Below are 22441 nucleotides of genomic sequence, written 5' to 3'. Positions count from 1 at the left end.
AAAGAGCCTGTTCATTTTTTTTATTATTATTTTTTATTTTTAAACAGTCAGGATAAAATGGCAAGCTCATTGTGCTACACGTGTTCCACATTTTCAGTTAGATTATTTTCTGGATAGTTTGGGGTTTTGCAGACCTGGTGAGGTTTCATTAAGTTTGATTTAGTCTGGCCTTTAGGTGACTGGCTAAATCACTATCAATTTACTCTGAATATTGGCCATTCTGGATCTGAAAGTAGGGTGGTGTTAATTAGCTGTAATTGGTCACAGAGATGGCAGGGAATTCTGAACACATTATTAGCCCATTAGCAAATATGTGTTCCTGGGCAATCAAGCTTCAGGACTAAAATAATTGTAAATTATTTAGTTACATTTACCAATTAAAATATATAATCCAGTTATAAGCACAAGAAATGCATGAAATACATTCATGAATTATGAAGCCAATTAACAAGGTGTTTTTCCTAACACAAAGGATGGTAGTCACAGCAATGTGTTGCAAAGCCCACACCAAACCAAAATGACTATTTTTCTGCATTTCTGAAAGTACTGAGAACATAGAAGAGGTCTTCCAAGGCAGGGTGCTGTTTGTTGCATATTCATACACCCTATGTACTGCGTGAGATTGGTAGCCTCTTATCTCAGGCTTTTGTAACGTTTGTCACCTTCATACCACATCCGAAATATTTCAGTCATGTTTATAGTTGTACAATACAACATGATAGGAATGCAAGCTTTCATTTCTTTTCTCAAAGGAATGAGCATAGCACAGTAATGTGAAACACTGCAAAATTTAATTTCCTTCTGTGGAGATAGAACAAGGCTGACTCTTTCAGCACTGATCTAAAGCCTGTCTCATGCTTTCTTCAGAATCCATGGCCAAAGCTAACTTGCAGATCTCATCTCTGTTCTAACCTTCAAACAAAATGAGGCTGGAGCACCTCTCCTATGAAGACAGGACAAGAGAGTTCAGGTTGTTCCACCTGGAGAAGAGAAAGCTCCAGGGAGAGAACTTATAGTGACCTTCCAGTACCTGAAGGGGGATTACAAGAAAGCTGGGGAGGGACTTTTTACAAGGGCATGTAGCACTAGGACAAGGGGCAATGGTTTATACGCTAGAGCAAAGCGGATTTAGATTTATTATTATTAAGAAGTTCTTTACTATGAGGGAGGTGGAATACTGAAACAGGTTGCCCAGGGAGGTGGTGGAAACATTCAATTTCAGGCTTGATGGGGCTCTGAGTTGAGGATATCTCTGCTTACTGCAGAGGTCTTGGACTAGGTGACCTTTAGAGGTCCCTTTCAACTTAGTGCATTCTCTGATTCTATGTTCTGGATGTGTAAAATTACTCAAAATAAATATTAAATCTTTCTATGAGTGGAGCTTGACTTTATGTAATCTAACTCCAGCTAACTGAAGCCTGTTATGCTTCCACAGCCTCCCTCAGTTCTAAAGGCTCCTTTTCAAATATTGAATAGCAAGGCTGCCCCCAAAAGTAGTTTACCACATGTATTTTAAGATGAAACCAAACACCTAATTTTCACATAGCTACTTCTGGGATAAATTTCATCTTACATAAATCATCAAAATTCCCAAATTTAATAGTTTACTTCTAGAAGAACATGAAACCATAGTAATCAAGAAGATAAAAATCTATGGGTTGGCATTATAGGCAGAGTGGAAATGAGAAGATTATTATAATAAGCAAAAAGAATACCTAAGAGCTAAAATACATATACTAATAATATATGTCCTTTTTGCCTTTAAGATAATGAAAGCAAAATTGTTAATTGTTGAAACAAGAGAGCAATGCTTGAGTTCAAGTCATAGTCTGTTCAAGTTCATACTCTTCTGTTGTGTTGCGATCCTACAGACCTCCATAAATCTCTTTGCAATCTCTTAGGAGCAAAGGCTGAGAGACCTTGGGCTCTTTAGCCTTGAATGAGTAGACTGAAATGCATTTAAGTATCTAAATGCAGACAGATTTCTAAGGAGCTGAGGTCAAGAGGATGGGACTGGGCTCTTTTCAGTGGTTCCCAGTGACAGGACAAGGGGCAACAGGTATAAAGTAGAACACAGGAGGTTTCATTTGAACTTAAGAAAATATTGTTGCTTTTAGGGTGCCAGCGCACTAGACCAGGCTGCCCAGAGAGGTTATGGAGCCTCTCTCTCAATAATTCCAAAACCTGCTTGATCATATTCCTGTGCAAGCTGATCTCAGGACCTTGCTCTAGCAGGGATGTTGGACTAGGTGATCTCCAGAGATCCCTTCCCATACCATTCTCTGATTCTGTGATCTAGGTAACTCATAATTTAGGGCATTAGACTTCCTTTATTGGCCAGAGGCTAGCAGCTCTCTAATCAAGAGAAGCAAACCTGTGTAAATTCCACAGCCACACAATTCCCAGCCTTGTTTAGTACATCAGCCTGCTCCAGTTTCCTGCTGCAGTCAGTCCTGTGAAGCACACTCACTACCCATGGCTCTGCTATGGAGACAGTCATTGCTGGCACAGAGACATAATGGAAGTCTCTGGTGGGAGTTTGTAGGTCAGAGTCCTCTGCCATCTTTGAAACTACCCTTCAAAAAGCTGCAGGCTGCTCCTAGGTCACCCCTCGGTTTCTTCTTCTCTAGACTAGCAGAGTTCAGCTCTCTCAGCTTGCCTCATTCATATGCTGTGCATACTATCTAAACTTGAACTTCATGGAACTTCAGGTAAAGAAATGGAAAAGAAATTGAATGCACTGACTTATGAAAGGCAAGTGATATTTAAGGAAAAAAGACACAGTATTATGTGTTTTATAGATTAAAACATATACAGCTGAATATTTCTTTCCCACCTTTCATTTACATCAGAAAACTAGGAAATTAATTTTAATCATGCTTGCAAAACCAAACTCACAGTCTAGAAAATAACTGTTCACTGGTTTTTAATCAGGTCTGGTTGTTCAAATAAAAGTGTCAAATCCAAGAGAAAAAATATCACTGGCTTTTAGATTTAAGGACTTCCTTAAAAATATGTTCCAAATTCTGCTTTCAATATAAAGAGAAGGAATTACTTCCACTGGAGGCAAAGGGTTAAACTGGTAGAGAGTAACAATCGTTCTTGTGTCAATAGCACCAGCCAGTTGTCCTATGTGAGGTCTTCATCTTTTACCATAAATTTTTTTCAGTAGGTTTAACTTGGAAAAAAAATCAGGCTGTGTAGGAGTGAAACCCAAGGGTCATGGCAAAAGCCATGTAGCTATTGCTATATTTGTGTAAATATTGAGAATAATGTAATCCCAGTCTGAAGGAACAGAGGAATTCCTTAGCATTTTGTTGTTGAGACTCAATTTAAGTGCTGGCTTAATTAATCACTTAGGAACAGAAATGTCTTTAAAAAGAAAAAGAAACAAGCCCATCAACCCAAAATACTAAAGTATCATGTCTCAGAGATCTCCACGAAATACAATCTCACCTCGTAGATTAAATTTTACATTTTATTTCTGCTGACTGTTTTGAAAAATATCTGTTTCTAGAAACACTTTTGTGGTTTAAATTCGTTTAACCAATGCAACATGAACATCATATTTACATTTGCTTAGATAATTTCTTTCAGTCTCCAGCATAAATACAGATCTCCATTGCTTAGCCTTCCCCTGACCAGTACATCGAGCATGCATGAGCTGACAGCCAGCTCAGGAATTGTTTAGTTTAAGAGTTTAGTCTGAGTTATACTCTAGTTCTTTATAGTTCACTGAAAACATATGAAGAACTTGACTGATTGATAGATAGTTAACATGGGAAATTAAAAGCAGAACATAGTGGTTTCTCTCTCTTGGTTTATATTTACATTGAAGTGTATGGTGTCCAAATTTGATGCCTGTTTTGTTGCTCAAAAGTAAATTTACATTTTGCTGGGACTCAAGTGACTTCCTTCTGAAAACAGAGAGGTGAGAGGTAAAGAATTTAAGAGAGGTTTGTGATAATATTTTCTCTACCTTTCAAGCTTCTTTCTCACCCATTGATCTAGGATTGGTTGATTTCTTTCAAGATCTATTCATGTCTCAAAAGCTTTTAAAGGAAATCTTGAGGTCAATATTGATATATAGCAGGACAAAAGAATCTATGGATTTAACAGTAAACTAATAAAGTCCAGGAAATGAACTCTGAAACATCAACTCAATTTGTTTTGAATTAAAAGGCTGAAGCCTGGATTTCAGTTCCCAATTAATTATTGTGAAAGGTGTGATAACTTCAGAGCTGGAGTTCTTCATTAAGAACAATAAGGTCTCTAGTAATTTGGTTTGTTTCATGTATGTATTTCCCAGTGGTTACAGGCTCTTCACAGAAGTTTTACTGCGGAAGTGGCTTCATGTATGCTATGTACCCTTCACAAACAGGTAGTTAATTTATTTTTCATTATGTCATTGCCAGATACAAGGCAGAAAAAACTAATCACCATTCCTCTCTTCTTCCTCAACTATGATTAGTCCATATATCACCTATGTTATTTTCATCTTTGACCTTAGTAACCAGTATGCACCTTGAAACCTGATTTCATTCAGTTTGCCATGTCTTCATCTAGGCTAGAACTACTGCCTTATTGAAGAGAAGGATGGGACTCCACTAATACCAAGAATTTGGACATCTGTACTCCTGGATTTTGAAGGTGAATTTAGGATTAGCATGTTTAGAAATGATCCTTTGCATTTTTCTTGTCATTCAACTGCATAAGCAGATGTCAGAATACTCAAGCAAACTATGAAAGAGGTCTAAATCTGAGAAAATGTGAACTAAGAGTTACTTTTCTTTTCCTTGAAATGATTTTATAAGGAAATTGCAAAGCAGCAATCTGTCCATACATCCCCTCACATATATGCTATATTATTGTCAACATACACATTTTCCAGGATGAGGGTGGGCTGCAAAACAGAGACTTAAATTATAAAGATATATGAAGTGTAAACTAATATGTTCTGACATTTGTCACAATGTGTCCTGCCTTGGTAAACATTGCTGTCTCCAGGAAGGCGAGAGGCACACACATTTGCGTACTACACACTCCTTAATAATTTTTTAAATTTTAATATACAAGACGTAAACCAGAACACGCTGAGTTTTACCTGCGAAGTCTTTGTAATCCACCAAGTCAAACATCACAATAGCTACTGCTGACCAGGTAACAATCAGAGCAACAACAAGAAGCCATGCTGCTGGTGAGCTGAAGGTTGTCACGAGGTCTTCTGTCATTGATTTCTTCCCCACTTTCATGGATGATGAGGGAATGGATCCGTTCTTACCATCTATTATCGTTGTGGTTGTAGACATACGTCCTAGGGAGATAGGGCAGAGGAAACAGAATGTAACATGTGGAGACTAAGAATCAAGGCTGTGAGTGTTGTTTTGAAATTGCTCCACAGTCAATCTACAATTTAAAGGGTGAGTGTCAGGAAGATGGAACCAGACTCTACTCGACAGCATCCAGTGACAGGACAAGGGAAAATGGACACAGACCACGACACCGAAGGTTCCACATGAGCATAAGGAAAAAAAAATAGTCTTCACTTTGAGGGTAGCAGAGCACTGGACCAGGCTGCCCAGAGATACTGTGAAGTCTCCTTCTCTGGAGGCATTCAAAACATTCTTGTGTGTAATTTACTCCAGGTGATCCTGTACTAGCAGTGGGGTTAGACTGGATGATCTTCAGAGGTCCCATCCAACCACCACAATGCTGTGATCAGAATATTTAAAATAAGTGTAAACACTGCTTTATTAAAGACAGGTTATTGTGCTTTCTGGAAGAAGTTTTTCTTGAACTGAGGTCACTTATTAAATTTAATTTGGGAGCAAACATGGTGAAAGAGCCATGGCCAGCCTTTTTAATTATAATATGACATTTTTTCAGTCTGCCATGAATAGCTACAGACCTAGGAGAGTGATTGATGAAAGCATAAAGTATTATTACTCTCCAAAGAACTGTCTTGTTACTGGCTGCAGGCCAGGCTCTCAGGTGATGTGATTAAGTGTGCTTCCATTGACTGTAATGGAGTTAATGCATCTATGCCACTCCAGGTTGGCTGGAATTCTGCTGTCAAGGACATGTATCAATGGCAATAGGAACATGTATGCAACATTTCATCTAAAAAACAAATGATTTACATGTCCAGTGTCCTAACAAGTTGTGAAGAGTCTTGCAGATGATTTTTAAGTACCTTTCTTTGAGGCTTTTTTTTTTTAATTTACTAAAAGAAAAAAAATCTCCTAAGAAGCAGGATTTGCAGTGTCAAAGCAGGTCTAATGTCAGAATGCATAGGTTTGGTACAAGAAAGCTGGTAGGAAGGTAAGTACATTTGATAAGTAAATAACTGAGACACAAACTGTTTCATGAACAGTTGCCTAGTGACTTCATCTACTTCTTCCCAGGATAGTAAGAAATGTTAACTCTGGACACAGCCTAAAACTATAGCAACTGAAACCTGTCCATGTTTGAAAGTTCTCCAACTACTCTTCCTCACCAAAGGAAGTAATCCTAAACAATCTTGGCATATGTTTATAACTATATAGAAAAACAATAGTAAAAATATTTGTAACCGCACAGTCAAAACCAATAGAAGAGCACAGTATCTCCACATACCTTAGTTTACACAATTTGCTTGTAAGCTGCTGTTAAAATATACAAAATTAGGTTACCTCTGTTCCTGGTCTGGTTGATGATTACCAGCTCTCCTAAATTAATGTCAGTGATTTCAGAGACCCCTGTCTACACAGAGGTCTGAAATTTCAAAGAATAAGGAGATACTTAGTTCGCTCACACTTTTGCTTCTCACCCTGAGATTACCTATCTTCTGTCACAGCTGATACAACCTATAAGGCTGATAAATTTCTAGGATGAAAGAGGTAGGGAAAGGAACAAACAGATTTAGTTTTTCCACATATAAAATGGTAAACATGTATTTGGAAATGATCACTAGAGCTACCTTAGTACAAGGCTGTTGAAGACTTTCAATTATTTACCATCACAACATGCATATAGCCTTCCTTTGAGAATCACTACATTCCCATTCTTGAAGAAATAAATGGAGAAAATATTAGATCCTTGATATTACCTCTAGGCACATATATCTTTAAAAAGTGAAAACAATGCTTTGAAATGATGCTGAAATGGCCTTTATGTATCTCACCAATATCAATAGAACTGGGAAGAACAAGTCAGATGTTCCTTAACTCTGAATCTGTCATATCCATAGAGTGCTCAAATTCCTGCTCTGAACTAGTTGACATTTATTTTGCTTAATCTGTAATGTATTACACTTGTGTCTGCTTCCCTTCTATCTTCTACAACTGCTTTTGCACAAGCATCCTGACACTGAGAAGTGCCTTGCTTCAAGCCCCAGAGAGCTGCTTTTCTACACAGCACTGTCGTATAAGCAGAGCAAGATTGGCATATTACAGTTTTTGCTACTCATTTGAAATTTAGTTTTATTTGTAGAATGTTTATTCTGCCTATGAATAATGTCTATCTACCAGCACAGAATTTATACACACACAAAAAAATAAAATTATTATAAACCCATCACAGTTTTCATGCCTCCAAACATAAATTTTAGATCAAACATTTAACAGCAGGAGGAAAAATCCGCCAAGTGACAACTTGCAATAAAGATCAGCTTCCTAAAGTCAAATTCAAAATCAATAGCATTTTGTTATCCTGCTGCATTCAAAATGCAAGTAATTTGTGCATGCAACAGGTCATAAAAGACACATTAAGCATTTTTTTCTCCCTCAGGGATATCAGTCAGAGTTTATGATGTGTAAGAGAGAATAGAAAGGTACTGTCTCATCTTGACAAATCTTAGTACCACAGCATATCTCCAAGGACATACTAATGACAGATATTTGCACAGCTATAATACAGGCAATTAAAATCCTATGTGTGTATATAGAAATAGACTTACACATATAATTAGCATTCAAAGGATCATTCATCTAGGTCTGTTGATATGTAAAAATAGTTCCTTCCTACTCAGTCTACCTAACTTTTTAAATTCAGACTGCTATGTGCCTTCTTTGGTGAAGAAAATGTTTTCCTACAATTTATCAGTCTGAACAACAGTGCAGAGATGAAGCTCAAGCATGCTAGAAAGTTATCTATTGCATGCTTTTGGCTGCTGGTGTAGGCAAGTTAGACCCCCTTTAAAACTCAGAATGTTCTACAATAAAATCACCACTCTGACACTCATTGAATTGGGAGTGAACAGCTCTTGACTCAAATCTGACTGGAAGTTAGCTGAGGAAAATGTTATATAGCCAGAGGTTCCTCATGCAAGTGCCTGAAGTATGACTCAAGTACTTAAGAAAGGTATGCAGTGTTGTTATATCAGAGACATCCTCACAGGACTGCCAGACACCATTGACAAGACAATGATGAATTCATATAGGGTACCCTAAACCACTGAAAAGAGAAATTAGATTTTATGTCCCTAAGATGCTAACAACAACAATAAAATGGTCTGGAGGAGTTTAGCCAAGGACTCCTGAGGAAGACATTGCTTGCTACTATCTGATTGCGTGTGGGGTGGGGTTTGCATATTGATACCATCATAATTTCACAAAGAGGGGGCAATAACATCAGGATGATTGCCTACAACCATTCTGTTATTGCAACACCCATGGTGCTACCCTGATGCTTTTCTCTGCCAGTTCCTTACTTTGCAGTACCCAGGTGTTATGTGCATATTTTTCCACCTCTTGCCAGTCTTAAACTTCTCTGCAAACCTGCAAGAGAAGCTACATACACAGCCAGACCAGCAGACAAAGAGGAGACCTGTACATGAGCGATGTTTCTGTCAGTTCAGCCAACAGCAATTCTCTTTTTTCTCAGTGAAGCACCAAAGTTAAGCAGAGCTCCTGCCCACGAGGTCAGGTGGGCTTCGGGTGCCCAGTGGAGGGAGGAATGAGAAAACAGGCATTTCTGTTGTTTTGAAACCACTTGATGCAGCCTAATGAGTCTTACTTTTATGATTGACAGGAATCACTCAGTGACAAGTTAAAATCAGATTTCTGAAGTTCTCCAGATACCCATGCTGCCCTTGTCACACATGTTTCTCTTCTAAGACAAATTGTCACTATCTGTATTACAGCCAAGCAGAATCCAAGTCAGTTTACACTGCAGTGGATCAGGAGATTCATGAGCAGATCAGTTGTCCCTGCTTTGGAGGAAGCAACATCCATCACAGGAGTAGAGGTGCAGCTGAAGGCTGTTACAATTTCAGCCATCTGATTTTAATCCACCACCACATGTCTCCTAAAGCCTCCTGGCACTTTGGGATGTGATTGCTATTGATTTTCAATGAGGATGGGAACTTAAAAAAGTTATAGATACATTTCTATAAAAAGGTTACTCCAGGGATGTATACCTCTGACTTCACATCCCAATTTCTCACGCACACAGAGCCACCCCATCAGGTCACAAATGTCACCTTTATATCAACAGATTGATTTGCTGAATTCCAACAATCTGAAACTCAGATCTTTACTATTCCTCTGGTTTCAGAGTTGTCTCTTAGGATATAGTCTGTAGACCCATAAGGTCTCATGAGTATAAAGAAACTTTGACAATTGGTGACAACTTTGAGGAGGACACTATGTGACTTTCAGAGTCTGGAGTGAGCTTGTAGTCCTGGCAGCTTAGATAAAATACCTTTTGTATTTGTAAGCTGAGCACTCCTTAAAGCATAACAAGCACAGGAGTCTGTGGCTAAGAATGGACACTTGATTTTACAGCTCAGCAGCTATACTTTTGACTACTCCAGAAGAAAAAAAAAATATACATATATATACAAAACCAAACAAACCCCAAACCAGAGAATACCTCCACTCCATTCAGATTCATTCACATGTAAAAATAGTAATTTTCTGTATTTATGTTATTTCATACTTATTTTATATGTAACATTCCTCATTCTGCCAACAGAACACAGGTACACACAAAATAAAATACTGAATGTGCAATGCCTTTTTAAGGCTCAGAATATTAACAGCAGAGGGCTAGTCATGCTACAAAAAAGAAAAAAAAAATAAGCTTGTTCCTTTATAAATAATAATATTGTTGCTAGGGCAATTCAGCTGGGATGTGAGAAGCCTCAGTGCAGTCTGCCCTAAATGAGAGAACTGGTAAATTTGAAGTTGTCTGTTCCACTCCCAAGATGAACACTCCAATAAGTAGGCTATAGAGTATTCTGGATTCAGGTCATTAATGGCTTCTGTTCGACCTATTCCACTTCAGTTTGAATATTTAAATACTAATTAAGGGAACAGAGAAGAGAAAGAATGACTATATAAATTGACACTGTGTTAAGCACTGGCTTGAGCCTTGGGCTTTAACCTGGTGACCTTATCAAATCCACCCCTGTTGCAATTGGGCAGGCAGGTGTCTCAGCCTGCAGTAAGGAAAGTTCTTCAGAGAGAAGAGGACAAGGAATTAGAATCCTTCAGTGCAGGGCTGGGTAATGGATATACAATAATCTGCTGCATTTTTTCAAGCCCAGCTCATCACCCCTAGTAAGTACACCGACCTCTGCAGCTCTCAAAATAATCACTTTTTTCCCCATGCTGGGAAAATGGTTTCTACCACAAAACCTACCCTGTACCTGTGCCTGTTGTTCAGATTATATTTATGCCTGACTGTGGTGTCCTCCTCATCTCTCTGCTGTTTTTTCTGCACCCTTGGATTATACAAATGGAAAGGAAAAAAGACAGAATTTCTGCTGTGGTTACTACTCAGTAGCTTGCAGTAAAATATCAGTAACAATGTTCTTTCCTGAAGTGGTCTAACAACTTTTGTTCAGAAAGCCTTTGCCTCATCAGAAGCATGTAGCCAGTTTCCCAGTACTTGCATAGGCACTGGCAATGGATAATGCTTCACTAGACTCATGCTTTTTACCTTTATGAGTGTATATGGGAGTAAAATGCTGAGCAGAGAGAAATTAAGCCCTTAGCACCACACCTGAACCACCTTTCTGACCAGCACCAGAGGCCAAGAGATGCAGATGCTAGGCAATAAGTAACAGAGTACAGAAGAACTCAGAGGAGGAAGACCAAGAGGAGTCCAGCTGGGCAAAACCTTTTGCTCCCCTTCAAATGCTGTTTAACTGTATGATTACAGTGGGTGTAAACACCCTTGCTATGGATAATCTGCAGTCCTGGTAAACTTGAATAGCTTACTTAGATCTACTAATATGTATGATGTTTTGTACTGGATATACATGGTAATATATAAAAGCAAGACTCTTCCTACCATACTACAAAGGCAGATGGAAACAAGGGAAGTCAATTTAGACTAATCCATCTTATTTTTGAAGGCTCCTCTCTCTCACCATTGTCTGAAACAGTCTGGGTAGGGCATTGATCTACAGCTCAGTCCTAAAATAGATGGTAGGTACCCAGTGTCCATCTTCTGAGTATGAAGGAGATCCCATGAGCTGTAGGGTAGAAATGCAACAAATCTAGGAAAAGCTAATGCAGCATAAATCTTTTCCTGCCATGTTTGACTATTTCCTTTCTTTTGTATCATTTTACATCCCCATATGTATGAATGAATGCAACTGGAATAACTCAAAAGGAATATGTAAAAGGAGTTTTGTAAGCAATACTAGAGTTTACAGACTTCCAGTTTGTCATTAAAGTGCAAAGAGAAAAACCTCTCAACACATATCATGTATATATTGGCAAACTTGTCAGAATTAAAAGGTAGACTAAAGGCTTAGAAGACTGATTGGGGCTGTCTGTGAGGGAACATTTGCAGATTTACTGGTGAATGATCATTGTAAGAATGTAATATTCTTTATGAAACGTGAAAAATAGGGTTGGAGATTGTGCAGCAAGCAATTCTACATGACAAAAGAAAAAGAATAGAGATTATGGAATATGGAGAGGATGATGCATGAAAATTAGCTCAATGATTGAATTTAGAAAAGGCACTTATAATTACATATGGTGCTGTGTACTTCTTTAATTTCCTTTTCTATTATTGTACCTGTATCGGTTTTATTTTTGATCAATAGAGAGCATCTGATAATTTAAAGAAGCAAATTGTATTAATCTTTTCCATTCACTCTCCAAGAAATTATGTGCCACCAATCTTCTGATCTCATCTATTTCAATAAGAAGTTTGCAGAATAAAGGATACTTCCTATCAAGCTGTTTCATTATCTAGTGCAAAGAAAATGCATGTCAGTAAATAACACTATGAGCAGTGCTACTACTAAATACTGGGAGGTGAAAACTAGAAGTTAATAATGCTGTATTCCAAGATGTGAAATGTATTTCACAATTGTAGTAATGACTTTTTCTCAGGATACAGTGAGGAGTTAACCCTGGCTGGATGCAAAGTGCCCATCAATCTGCTCCATCACTCTCCTCCTCAGCTGGACAGAAGAGAGAATATAACAAAAGGCTGATGGGTTGAGATAAGAACAGAAAGATCACCAATTAGAGATATGAGCAAAACAGACTCATCTTGGGGAAATTAATTTCTTACCAATTAAATCAGAGTAGAGTAATGAGAAATGAAAACTAAATTTTAAAACACCTTCCCCCACACCTCTCCATTCTTCCTCAGTTTAACTTCACTCCCAATTTCTCTCCCTCCTCTCCTCCAGAGGCACAGGAGGGATGAAGAATGCAGTTTGCAGTCAGTACTGACATAGTCAGGGACCTCTCTGCTTATTGCAGGAGGATTGGACTAGATGACCTCCAGAGGTTCCTTCCAACCCAGTGCATTCTATGATTCTGTGATTGTCTTCACTGCTTTTTCCTCCTCAGAAGGAGGGCTCCTCACACTCTGCTGCTGCAGCGTGGGGTCCCTCCTACAGCAGGCAATGCTCCATGAAATTCTCCAACATGAGCCCACAGGCTGCAGGGAAAACCTGAGTCCAGTGTCTGGAACATTTCTTGCCCCTCCTTCACCACTGACCTTGATGTTTGTAGAGGTTTTTCCTCACATACTCTTAACTCCTCTCTCTGGCTGCAGTTACACAGAATCACAGAACAGTGCAGTTTAGAAGGGACTTACAGAGGTCATCTAATCCAACCCACCAGCTAAAGCAGGTTCTCCTAGATCAGGTTGCACAAGAACACATCCAGATGGACTGTGAAAGTCTTCAGAGAAGGAGACTCCCCAGAAAGTAGTCAATTTGTCTTGTATAAGTTTGCAAGGCACTATTAAAAAACGCCTTCACTGATCCCAAAATCTTTTCCAAGGACCAGTACGCTGATAGGACCTTTAACCTTCTGCCTCTGTGAACATTTCCTCTGTGTGAATGTATTTCAAAGAGCTTCTATATCATTCTGATTATTCAAGGACAATGGACACAGAAGGGGACAGTGGTTAGTTAGTAGTTAAAAGATCTGTGTTGTTAAGGCTGCTGAAATAGTCTGATATGACTGATGGTATTATGAACCTGTCGGCAGTAATTCATACCTGAAATGACTTTAGAAAGAAAAGTAAAAGGTCCCTAAGGACCAGGTTTAAAAGATAGCAGGGTTTACTGGAAAATTTTACAGATCATTTTATTTACAGCTATATCAATTTGTGTAGTAATTTCCTGAGAACTTAGCAGACCACAGGGGTTAACAGTAGCCAACACAGAACAAAATACTTCTATAAAATCAAAACTGCAGGAAGTATAGTTGATAAGAACAAGAAAAGTGTCATTTACTGCACTTTAAACCAGGAGCTAAGCACAACAAAGGGACACTGAGCTGCTCCCTTTCCAAAAGGCAGCAGAGTTTATCTTCTCAGGATTTGGAAGTTGGACATTTAAATTTCTCTTTCAAATAACTCTTCTGTTTGATATGCTTTTTTACTGTTTCTTTTAGAAATGTTGAGACTTGTCCAAAAATCAAATGTTTCATTTCCAGCTTCTCTGTATGCATATAAGATAAGAATGTAACTGAATCCCAAACACTTAATCCTAAACTATCAGAACCCTGAAAAATGCATTATTTGTTTGGTTCCACACCTGAAATTGGTATTGATTGGTAATACCTTCCCTTCTTTAGAAACTGAAAAGAGGTGCTCTAAAACAGTAAAAAGAAGTTTTACCTTCCTGTTCATCTTAGAAATCTGACATTTCAGGGAGATACCAAAGGGATATTTAGACATACTTGTGAGTTGATATAAGCTGAGAGGTACATCTTATCTTTTAAAATGCCAAAATGAAGACTGGAGGAAAACAGTTGCCATTTATCTTTAAATAACATGAAACCTACTGAAGCAAGATCACTGTATGCATTCCCCTTGTTATTTGTTTTGGAAACTCAGCTCTACACATCTACACTTCAGAGGGGAATAGAGAAAAACATTGACTTTGTTTGTTATGGAAAAAAATAAATCTGTTCCCATCTGTAAAATAATGATAGTCATAATATATATTGAAACTCAGTGGGGTAAATAGTAGTTACAAAATCCTCTATCTTCACCAAGGACAAGCGTACTAGTATAAAAAAACTCTGCAAAGACAATTCCAGATCTGTTCTTTGTTGGCTTTCTATCTGGGGGACTGGCAGCAGAGGAGGGGGCCACTGGCATGGCTCCTGTAAGTAGTCCAATTTGTTGGACAAATTCTTTTATTTTGAGAACTCTTCTGTTTGGGAGAGGAGTGGGACATGAGAGAGAGAAAACCACGCAGGCACCAAGGAAGGAGGAGAAGAGCAGATGAGATTAAATAATCAGGAACTCCACGGCCATATAGATATGAGATTTGCAATGTTTCCTAATTTAGCCTAGTGATGGTTACACTATTTATCTCCAGAAATGGAGCCATTCTCTAATTGCTAGAAATAGGCAGCAAGTTATCCATGGGGCATAGAATCATAGAAAAACCTCAATATTTTCCTGATTCCTGAAAAAGATGTTATTTTCCTGCTTCCTGAAAAAGATGTTATTTTCCCACCTGTCAGTATATCCAAATCCCAAACAAATGCCTTTTTCAAGTAAATACACCACATTTTGTTATTTTCCAAAAAGCAATAATGACACAAATTGAAAGGAAATTTTTTTCCCTGAGGAAAAAAATTGCCAACACTAGCACAGAACAAGTTCCTAATGTTGTGAGTGTGTATATAACATTGAGTATCAATTTGATGATTAGTAGAAGTAAAAATTACTTTTTCCAATTCCTCCTTGAAAATGTAAATATTTATCTATATAAAATGGAGAAGGGTGTTTTTGTTATAGGATTTAGGCCTTAGAAAGGAAAAAAAGGCTTTGAATGCATGCTTTAATTGTTAAGTGTCTCAGAGAAATGATATCTTAATCTTGAAAATGGTTCATGTGAAAGTTTTAGTTGGAGGCTAACAGTGCTTTAAAGTTATTCAGTGACAGATAAGATCTGAATTCAAAGGTATCCAAAACAGAAGATGATTTATTTTTCATATCTATCCATGTAGAGTATGTCTAAAATATTTATCTTTAAGCTTCTAAGCATACAACCCATACTTTGAAGAATACATTAGTGATAAGCCTATGTGTTTGCTATATACATTAAATAAAAATAATCTCTACTGAGAGACATCTGTGGCATTCTTTTAACAACAGACTCCAACCCTAATTCTAGAAAATAAATTCAAACTACACTTGCTTCTGCAGAGCAGAGAATGGTGCAAAATTATCACTCATTTTAATTCACTCTTTGCATTTTTCTAATCAGCACTGGTATAGAAATGGAACAAAACTGTTGAAACATCTCTGGGCTGCCTTTTCTGGGCACATCTCTGCCCTGTGCATGGGTGGGGTATCCATTTACTTGAAGTTCATAGCCTCAGTTCTCATGTCTGTATTAAAATACTAGACACTGAGATAAAATAGGGCTTCAACTTATCTGGCTATAGAAGAGTAATTGACACCTGTGCAGACTTCAGCAGAGCAGTCCTCAAAGAAGAAAATCTTTCCACCTTTTTAATGGCATAATCAGTCCAAAAAGGATTCATAATGTTAAAATCTTGCCTCAGAGCAGTTTAAAAGACTTTATTCTGAGCTTAAAAAAGCCTTCATCTCAAGGTGGCCTCTGCACATTGTTACTGTTAACTGGAATAGAAAGTGAGCTACACCAGGGAAAAAATTTGACCTGATTGGAATGCTAGTTTCCTTATTTCCTCCCATGGATTTAAAATCAAATAATCTTCACCATCTGCTGTAAACATGCACAAAGACATTGCAAAACCATTCAGGTATTATTCACAAGCTGTAACACCTCCCCACATTCTCTGCAATAGCAGATCCAAACAGTAGGACTCCCAGTATTCCCATCCCACAAGTAACAGCAGGTGTTGCAAAGTTTCCACCCAGCTTAAGTGCCCTGCATGCACATCAGGCACTTGCAGGACCCTCTATAATGTTCCTGGCATCTTGCCCCAACCTTAGTTCTTCTGTGCTTTGTTCCCTGACTCTCCTGGTGATAGGAAAAGAAAATAACAATGTTTCATATGTATGCCTGAAGTCCAGCCATGATGTCTGAAAAGGATATTGATATGTATTTCTCCTGATTTCCTCCCAATCTTTCATCCAGGAGAAACCCCCTTTGGTTCTAGATTAATGAACCAGAGAGCAGCTGAAAGAACATTTTTCATACTGATACTGCTTTCCAAGCAGCTTGTGTTATATTCACAAATCTTCTCATGATACTCAAGCATGTCCACAAAAAACCCAACATCTCCCCCATTTACTAAACCTTCACCTAGGATTAAGTTGCTTTCAAAATGAAATGTATAATTGTGTTCTGGGTATTTTTATAGATCTTCAAATCTGGATTTATTTGCCCCTAGTCTTCTGATATTTCTCTTTCCTTCAGCTCACAGTTTTAATGTAAGGCCATACTGTTTTCATAAAAAGAAAAAAGGAAATAAAGCAAAGACCATACTGGAAGTCTGCAGGAGACAGAGCTAACTTAAAATTCTTGCTCATTGCCTAATCATAGAATTATCAGGGTTGGAAAGAATCATCCAGTTCCAACCCCCCTGCCATGGGCAGGGACACCTCACACTAGATCAAGTTGTGCAGAGCCACTCCAGCCTGGCCTTAAAAACTTCCAGGGATGAGGCTTCCACCACCTCCCTGGGCAACCTGTTCCAGTGTCTCACCACCCTCACAGTGACAAACTTGTTCCTAACATCCAATGTGAATCTACCCACTTCTAGTTTTCCTCCATTCCCCTGAGTCCTATCACTTCCCAACATCCTAAGAAGTCCCTTCCCAGATTTCTTGTAGTCCCCCTTAAAATACTAGAAGGCCACAATAAGGTCCCCTCAGAGCCTTCTCCTCTCCACAGGCTTCTTCTAGATGTACTTGTTAATTCTCCTTGTCCATCGTTTCAACCCACTTAGGTAGATATAGATACATAGATATATAGATATGTTTATATACATTCACTATGTGTAGGAAGTTTCTTGAAATCTTTGCATCTTGGATTTTAAGAACACCGAAGCAACTGCTACTTTTTCATTTCAGAAAACTTTCAAGCAACCCTCTGAAGTGCCTTGAATATTAATACAGCAGTCTCAACTCATAACTTTATCAGTATAATAAAAGGAGATGGAGATGTCCTGTGCAGATGTAAAAGTTGACAGTCCTTTCTAAATTTTTAAGAAAGCTTTTGAGACCTACTTAGTCATTCTGTGTGCGTCTCTGCAAGATTTTGCCGGCTGTTATATTCTGGCCAAAGGCTTATTCATCACCTAACCTTTCTTCCTTAATTTCCTTTTCTATTATATCAATAGAATGCAGCTTCAGCTGCAATTAGATAAGTGCTAATAAATAAAAAAATGCACACTTTCACATTTATTGAAGATGAACATTTGCATTGCAGTCGATATTTCAGCTCACATTGACTAGATTCTGACGGTCGCGTAACTGATAATCTTTCACTCGCTCACACAATTCATCCCTCAAAAAGCACAATACATTCAGAATGCTATTAAAGCGTTATGATGGAAGACAAGAATAGACACAAAATGTATCTAAAATAGTTGAATGACTAATAATGAATAACATTCACAATATGGAATAAAAGTTAGGCCATAAGACACTGTAAGAACATTTGCTAAGAAGCCAACAAAAGTTATAATTAAGGCAGTGCTCCATTTAAACTTTAGACTGGGTGCCACATAGGAAATGGGGAAGAAACCCTGTAAGATGGTGCTCTTAAAGAATACCACCTACACAGTAAGCATCATCCCATGTGCTTCCCAGGACCTGTACAGGCAGGCTACTTTGCACACATAAGAAGAGAAAGCTAAAGTGCCTTTATATGGTTCTGCCACCACTGGGAAGTGTAACAAAAGGTTTGCACTACCTCACCAGGCAAAACAGACTTACATTTTTTTATTTAAATAAGACATCAGTCTTATTTACTACTGAGCCCGTTTCCACATCCAAAACAACATTTCTTTCCTGCTCATTGTACTGATCAAGACAGGAGTGGGATTACAGAACCACAGAACTGCCAAGAGTAGAAAAGACCTTTCAGATCAGCAAGTCCAATCACTAATCTAACACTGACAAGTCCTTGACTAAACCATATCCCTAATGACTCTAAATGACTCTTAAACACCTTCAAGGATGGGGACTTGACTACTGCCCTGGGCAGTCTTTTCCAATGGCCTGAGAACCCTTCCAGTAAAGAAATTCTTCCTAAAAATCGAATCTAAACATCCCTTGGCACAACCTGAGGTCATTTCCTCTTGTCTTATCAGTTGTTACTTGGTTGAACAGACCAACCTCACCTCAATACAACGTCCTCTCAGGTATTGTTAGCTTTTAAAAGGCATTCATGAGATGTGTGTGGGAGAGAGCTGGAATGTTTTCTTTGTCACCAAATGGGCAGATGCAGGTTAAATTTTCTCTGTCCATGTCCAGAAATGCTCAGACCCGGCAAACTACAACTTGACAGAGTGTCTTGGGTATTCATTCCTCGGAGGGTAGTATTCCCCAGTAAATCACTACACAAATGATCTTGGAAGCCTGTTAAACAGAGTTTTTTTTAAAGTCACCATTACTGTGACCAAGTTCTGAAAATGTTTATAACAATTCTGCAAGAAAGTGTAAGGTCTATTCCTAGGAAAATATTGTCAGGATTTGTATAATGCAGTCTAGTTCTGTCCTAACTGGTACTTCAGTTCACATCACTTCCAGTCAGGAGCTACTCCTCTATAGAAAGAAGTATAGATTAAAAAGAGTTAGAGTAGTGAAGCACCTGCAGATTCATGTAGTAGAAACTTGGCCAAGTAACTTTTATACAGAGTAAATTCAGATGATACCTTCAGAACCACACAAGCTATGAAAATGGTATTTGCTCAAGAGATCTATGGAAAATTAATAGCCTGTGTGTTGGGAAGTTCCCATTATTCATATCTGTGTCCCAAAAAGCGTTCACAAAACGCTGGTTATAAAATCCATGATGAATAAAATAATTTATGATTTCCTTATCTTCCCACTTCATTGCCAGAGCATTTCAGCAAGTTGGAAACAAAAAACCCAAAGGAAACATTTCTACAACTGAAGGTAACATTTCTGCAACTGAAGGTAAATCAGCAACTTACTAACTGATAATAAAGAACTAAAAACATGTGCTCTTTCACATAGTGATTTTTTTCAGGTGATGAGACACTACTGTAGTTCTAGTTCTTTTCAAAACCATTAAAAACACTCACTCCAATCACTGAGAATAAAAGGGAATATTTCTATATTTAATGTAGCAAAAAAAGGGTTGATTCTTCCAAGTAAAATCATGAAAAGCATAAAAGAAGAGGAAAGATTGAAAGCAAACATAGCTATGAAGTTCTGAATCTAGTCCAAAACAAGAAAACCATTTCCAAAGCCAAATTCATATTGGCATCTGTCTTTAAAAATCTAGGTAAACACACCTACTTTTTCAAGATGTAGATTCAGACACAGTAAAATAATGCTCAACTAAAAGATAGCAAAGACTGTATCAGTAGTAATAGCAACAATAGTGATTTTATACAAGTGTTAACTTGACATATTCAATGAGTCCACAAATGTAAATAAATTTATAGCAAACAGCCAGGTGTTGACCAACACCCCTGGGTCATTTTCCCCCCACGCAGCTTTCCAGCCCCTCCTGCCTGACTCTGTAGCCTTGTGTGAGGTTATTGAGATCCATGTGCAGGACCTGGCACTTCACTTTGTTGAATCTCATACAATTCACCTTGGCCACTTGATCCAGCCTGTCCCAGTGCCTCTGCAGCAATCCCACTGAATTTGGCACCATCTGCAAGTTTACTGATAGTGCCTCAATCCCCTAATTAAGGTCATTTATGAAGACACTAAAGAGAACTGCTTCCAGTACAGAGCCCTGGGGAACACCACTAGTGGCTGACCACCATCTGGAGTTAACTTTCTTCCCCCAGCCACCCAGCTATTTTTTCACCCAGCTAAGTATACATCCATCCAGAACATGAGTAGCCAGTTTCTCAGGACCATGCTGTGGGAAAATGCATCCAAGGCTTTACTAAAGTTTAAGTAGACAACATCCACAGCCTATCCCTCATCCCATTCATCAATATTTATAGCTAGACTTGCAAAGCAAAAAAACTTTGCTGAAATTGCATTCTCACATATTTATCTGTTTCCTCTATGATTTCCAGTTACTAAGTTCCTCTCTCTCCAGAATAACAGCCACCAGCAAAGTTTCCTTTGTGATCTTTCTTACATGAGCCCTGTATAAATCACTAAAAGAAAACAACAATAAATCACTGGAAATCTCTGGTTCAGTAGCAACTCGCAGGCAAAATGTAATAAACTTGTATTACAAAATCTATGGATTTCTCACTTGTGATAAATGAAGGGCAGAGGCAGGGAGGTGTGTCTCTGGGCAGAGGGCTCTGCTGCATTTCTTTCTGGAAGGGGAAAGAAGAGAGTATTGGGGAAGAAGAGTTTTGACTATTACTGCTCTGGAATTTTATCAGCCTATCTGGTTTATTAACAGCAGACTAGAGCATAACATTCTCCAGAGCATTTCAGGTGGCTTTTTTGTCATCAATGCAGGGTTACAATTGCTGGGGGTGGGGGGAAGTTTGTATTCAATTCTGAGTTGTCATGGCTCTTGCTCAACTGATGACTTAATCAAATGTATTTGCAAATTTTGAGCTTTTCGATTTTTTTTGAAGCATTCTCAGAATTCACTCTCAACTAACAAAATTGTATTTGAGTCTGTAGTGGTTCTGTTCCATATATACATATGTGAAATATATATAGCCTGAACTCCATCATAAACATGTGCTATTGCCTCTTTAGCACGTGAGCTTGTACCCTGCATCATCCATGTTCTATCCCAATTCAGTTGACTTCAGTATTACTTGAAGTCAAAATTAAGGCTCTACATGTTATAGGAGGAAAAGGTCAAAGCATAATAAGGATCTTAACATTTGAATAGATGTATTAAATTATGCCTCTAAAAACAGTAAAATAGTTAGCAGAAAACTATATTTATGGTAATTGTGTCAATTGTGAATAACCTCTTAGCAAAGATTGAAACAAGATTTAGCCTTCCTGACATGCATAGAGAACCACAACTTAAATCTACATAATGGAATATGTGAGAAAATTGAATTCATTTACATACCAAAGAAGTCTACAAAGGCTTAGAATCATTGTGCCTTGACAATTTGACTCCAGGCAAAGGTACAGAGATACTTTTGAAGTTGTGAGAACATAAGCATGTACAGGGAGTAGCAGGTCTTTACTCATTACATATTTGCAAAGGACTTTTTAAAACTATCTTTGAAGATAGAAAGAAGAGCCTTCTCCAGTGAAAAATTTTTCTGCGTGGCATTTCAGATTTTCTTTTCTTATGGTAAATGCCTTTGCATGGCACCAAGCAAAACTTTTAGGCCAGAGACAAGTTCAGACTGGGCTGCAGGAGTGATGTTAAAAAGAGCCCAAATCAGCCATGGGACTTAAGTGAGGCTTGTTCAGGACTTGAAGCCACAGCTTTTTCATTCTGATGTCTAGGGGTGAAACTCAGCACTGACCATGATTTTGAGCAACGGAACCAACCTGACTGAAATTGTAACATAGGTGACATTAAGGATATGAGGCAGCTTAGATGGTGAAAAATTCAACTAGTCTCTTCTACAGCTTCCTTTTGTTTAGCCTCCTGTACATTACATGATCTGTTTTGTTAGCTCAGCAGTTCTCCAAATCTAATGAGTCTGAAGAATAATGTGGCTGTTTACTGTGTGCTTTACCATGTTCTGATTGTTTTGTGTTTACAGAAGGGACCAAAGTTACATCTCCTGCATATTACCTGTAGTATTATCTTGGATAGGGGAGGAGAAGAGAAAAAAAAAAAAGGAAAAATAAAAGAAAAATTCTTTTTTTAAAAAGTATCAGACAGTGAAGGAAAGGACAGAATGTGATGCAGGACAAGATTCCTTAGCAG

General features: G+C 38.2%; 1 protein-coding gene across 1 annotated transcript in view; it reads right to left on the bottom strand.

The window, feature by feature from the left end:
• Positions 1–22441, bottom strand: part of TRDN (triadin) — a 212119-nt gene that overhangs the window by 173286 nt on the left and 16392 nt on the right. Inside the window, 1 exon segment of the mRNA XM_054393020.1 lies at positions 5105–5357. Coding sequence (XP_054248995.1) covers positions 5105–5357 — 253 coding nt within the window.

This window comes from Indicator indicator, chromosome 27 (genome assembly GCF_027791375.1).
Source record: "Indicator indicator isolate 239-I01 chromosome 27, UM_Iind_1.1, whole genome shotgun sequence".
NCBI classification, from domain to species: Eukaryota; Metazoa; Chordata; class Aves; order Piciformes; family Indicatoridae; genus Indicator; species Indicator indicator.
The sequence above is the reverse complement of the archived record's forward strand: the minus strand, read 5'-3'. Positions and strand labels throughout refer to the sequence as shown.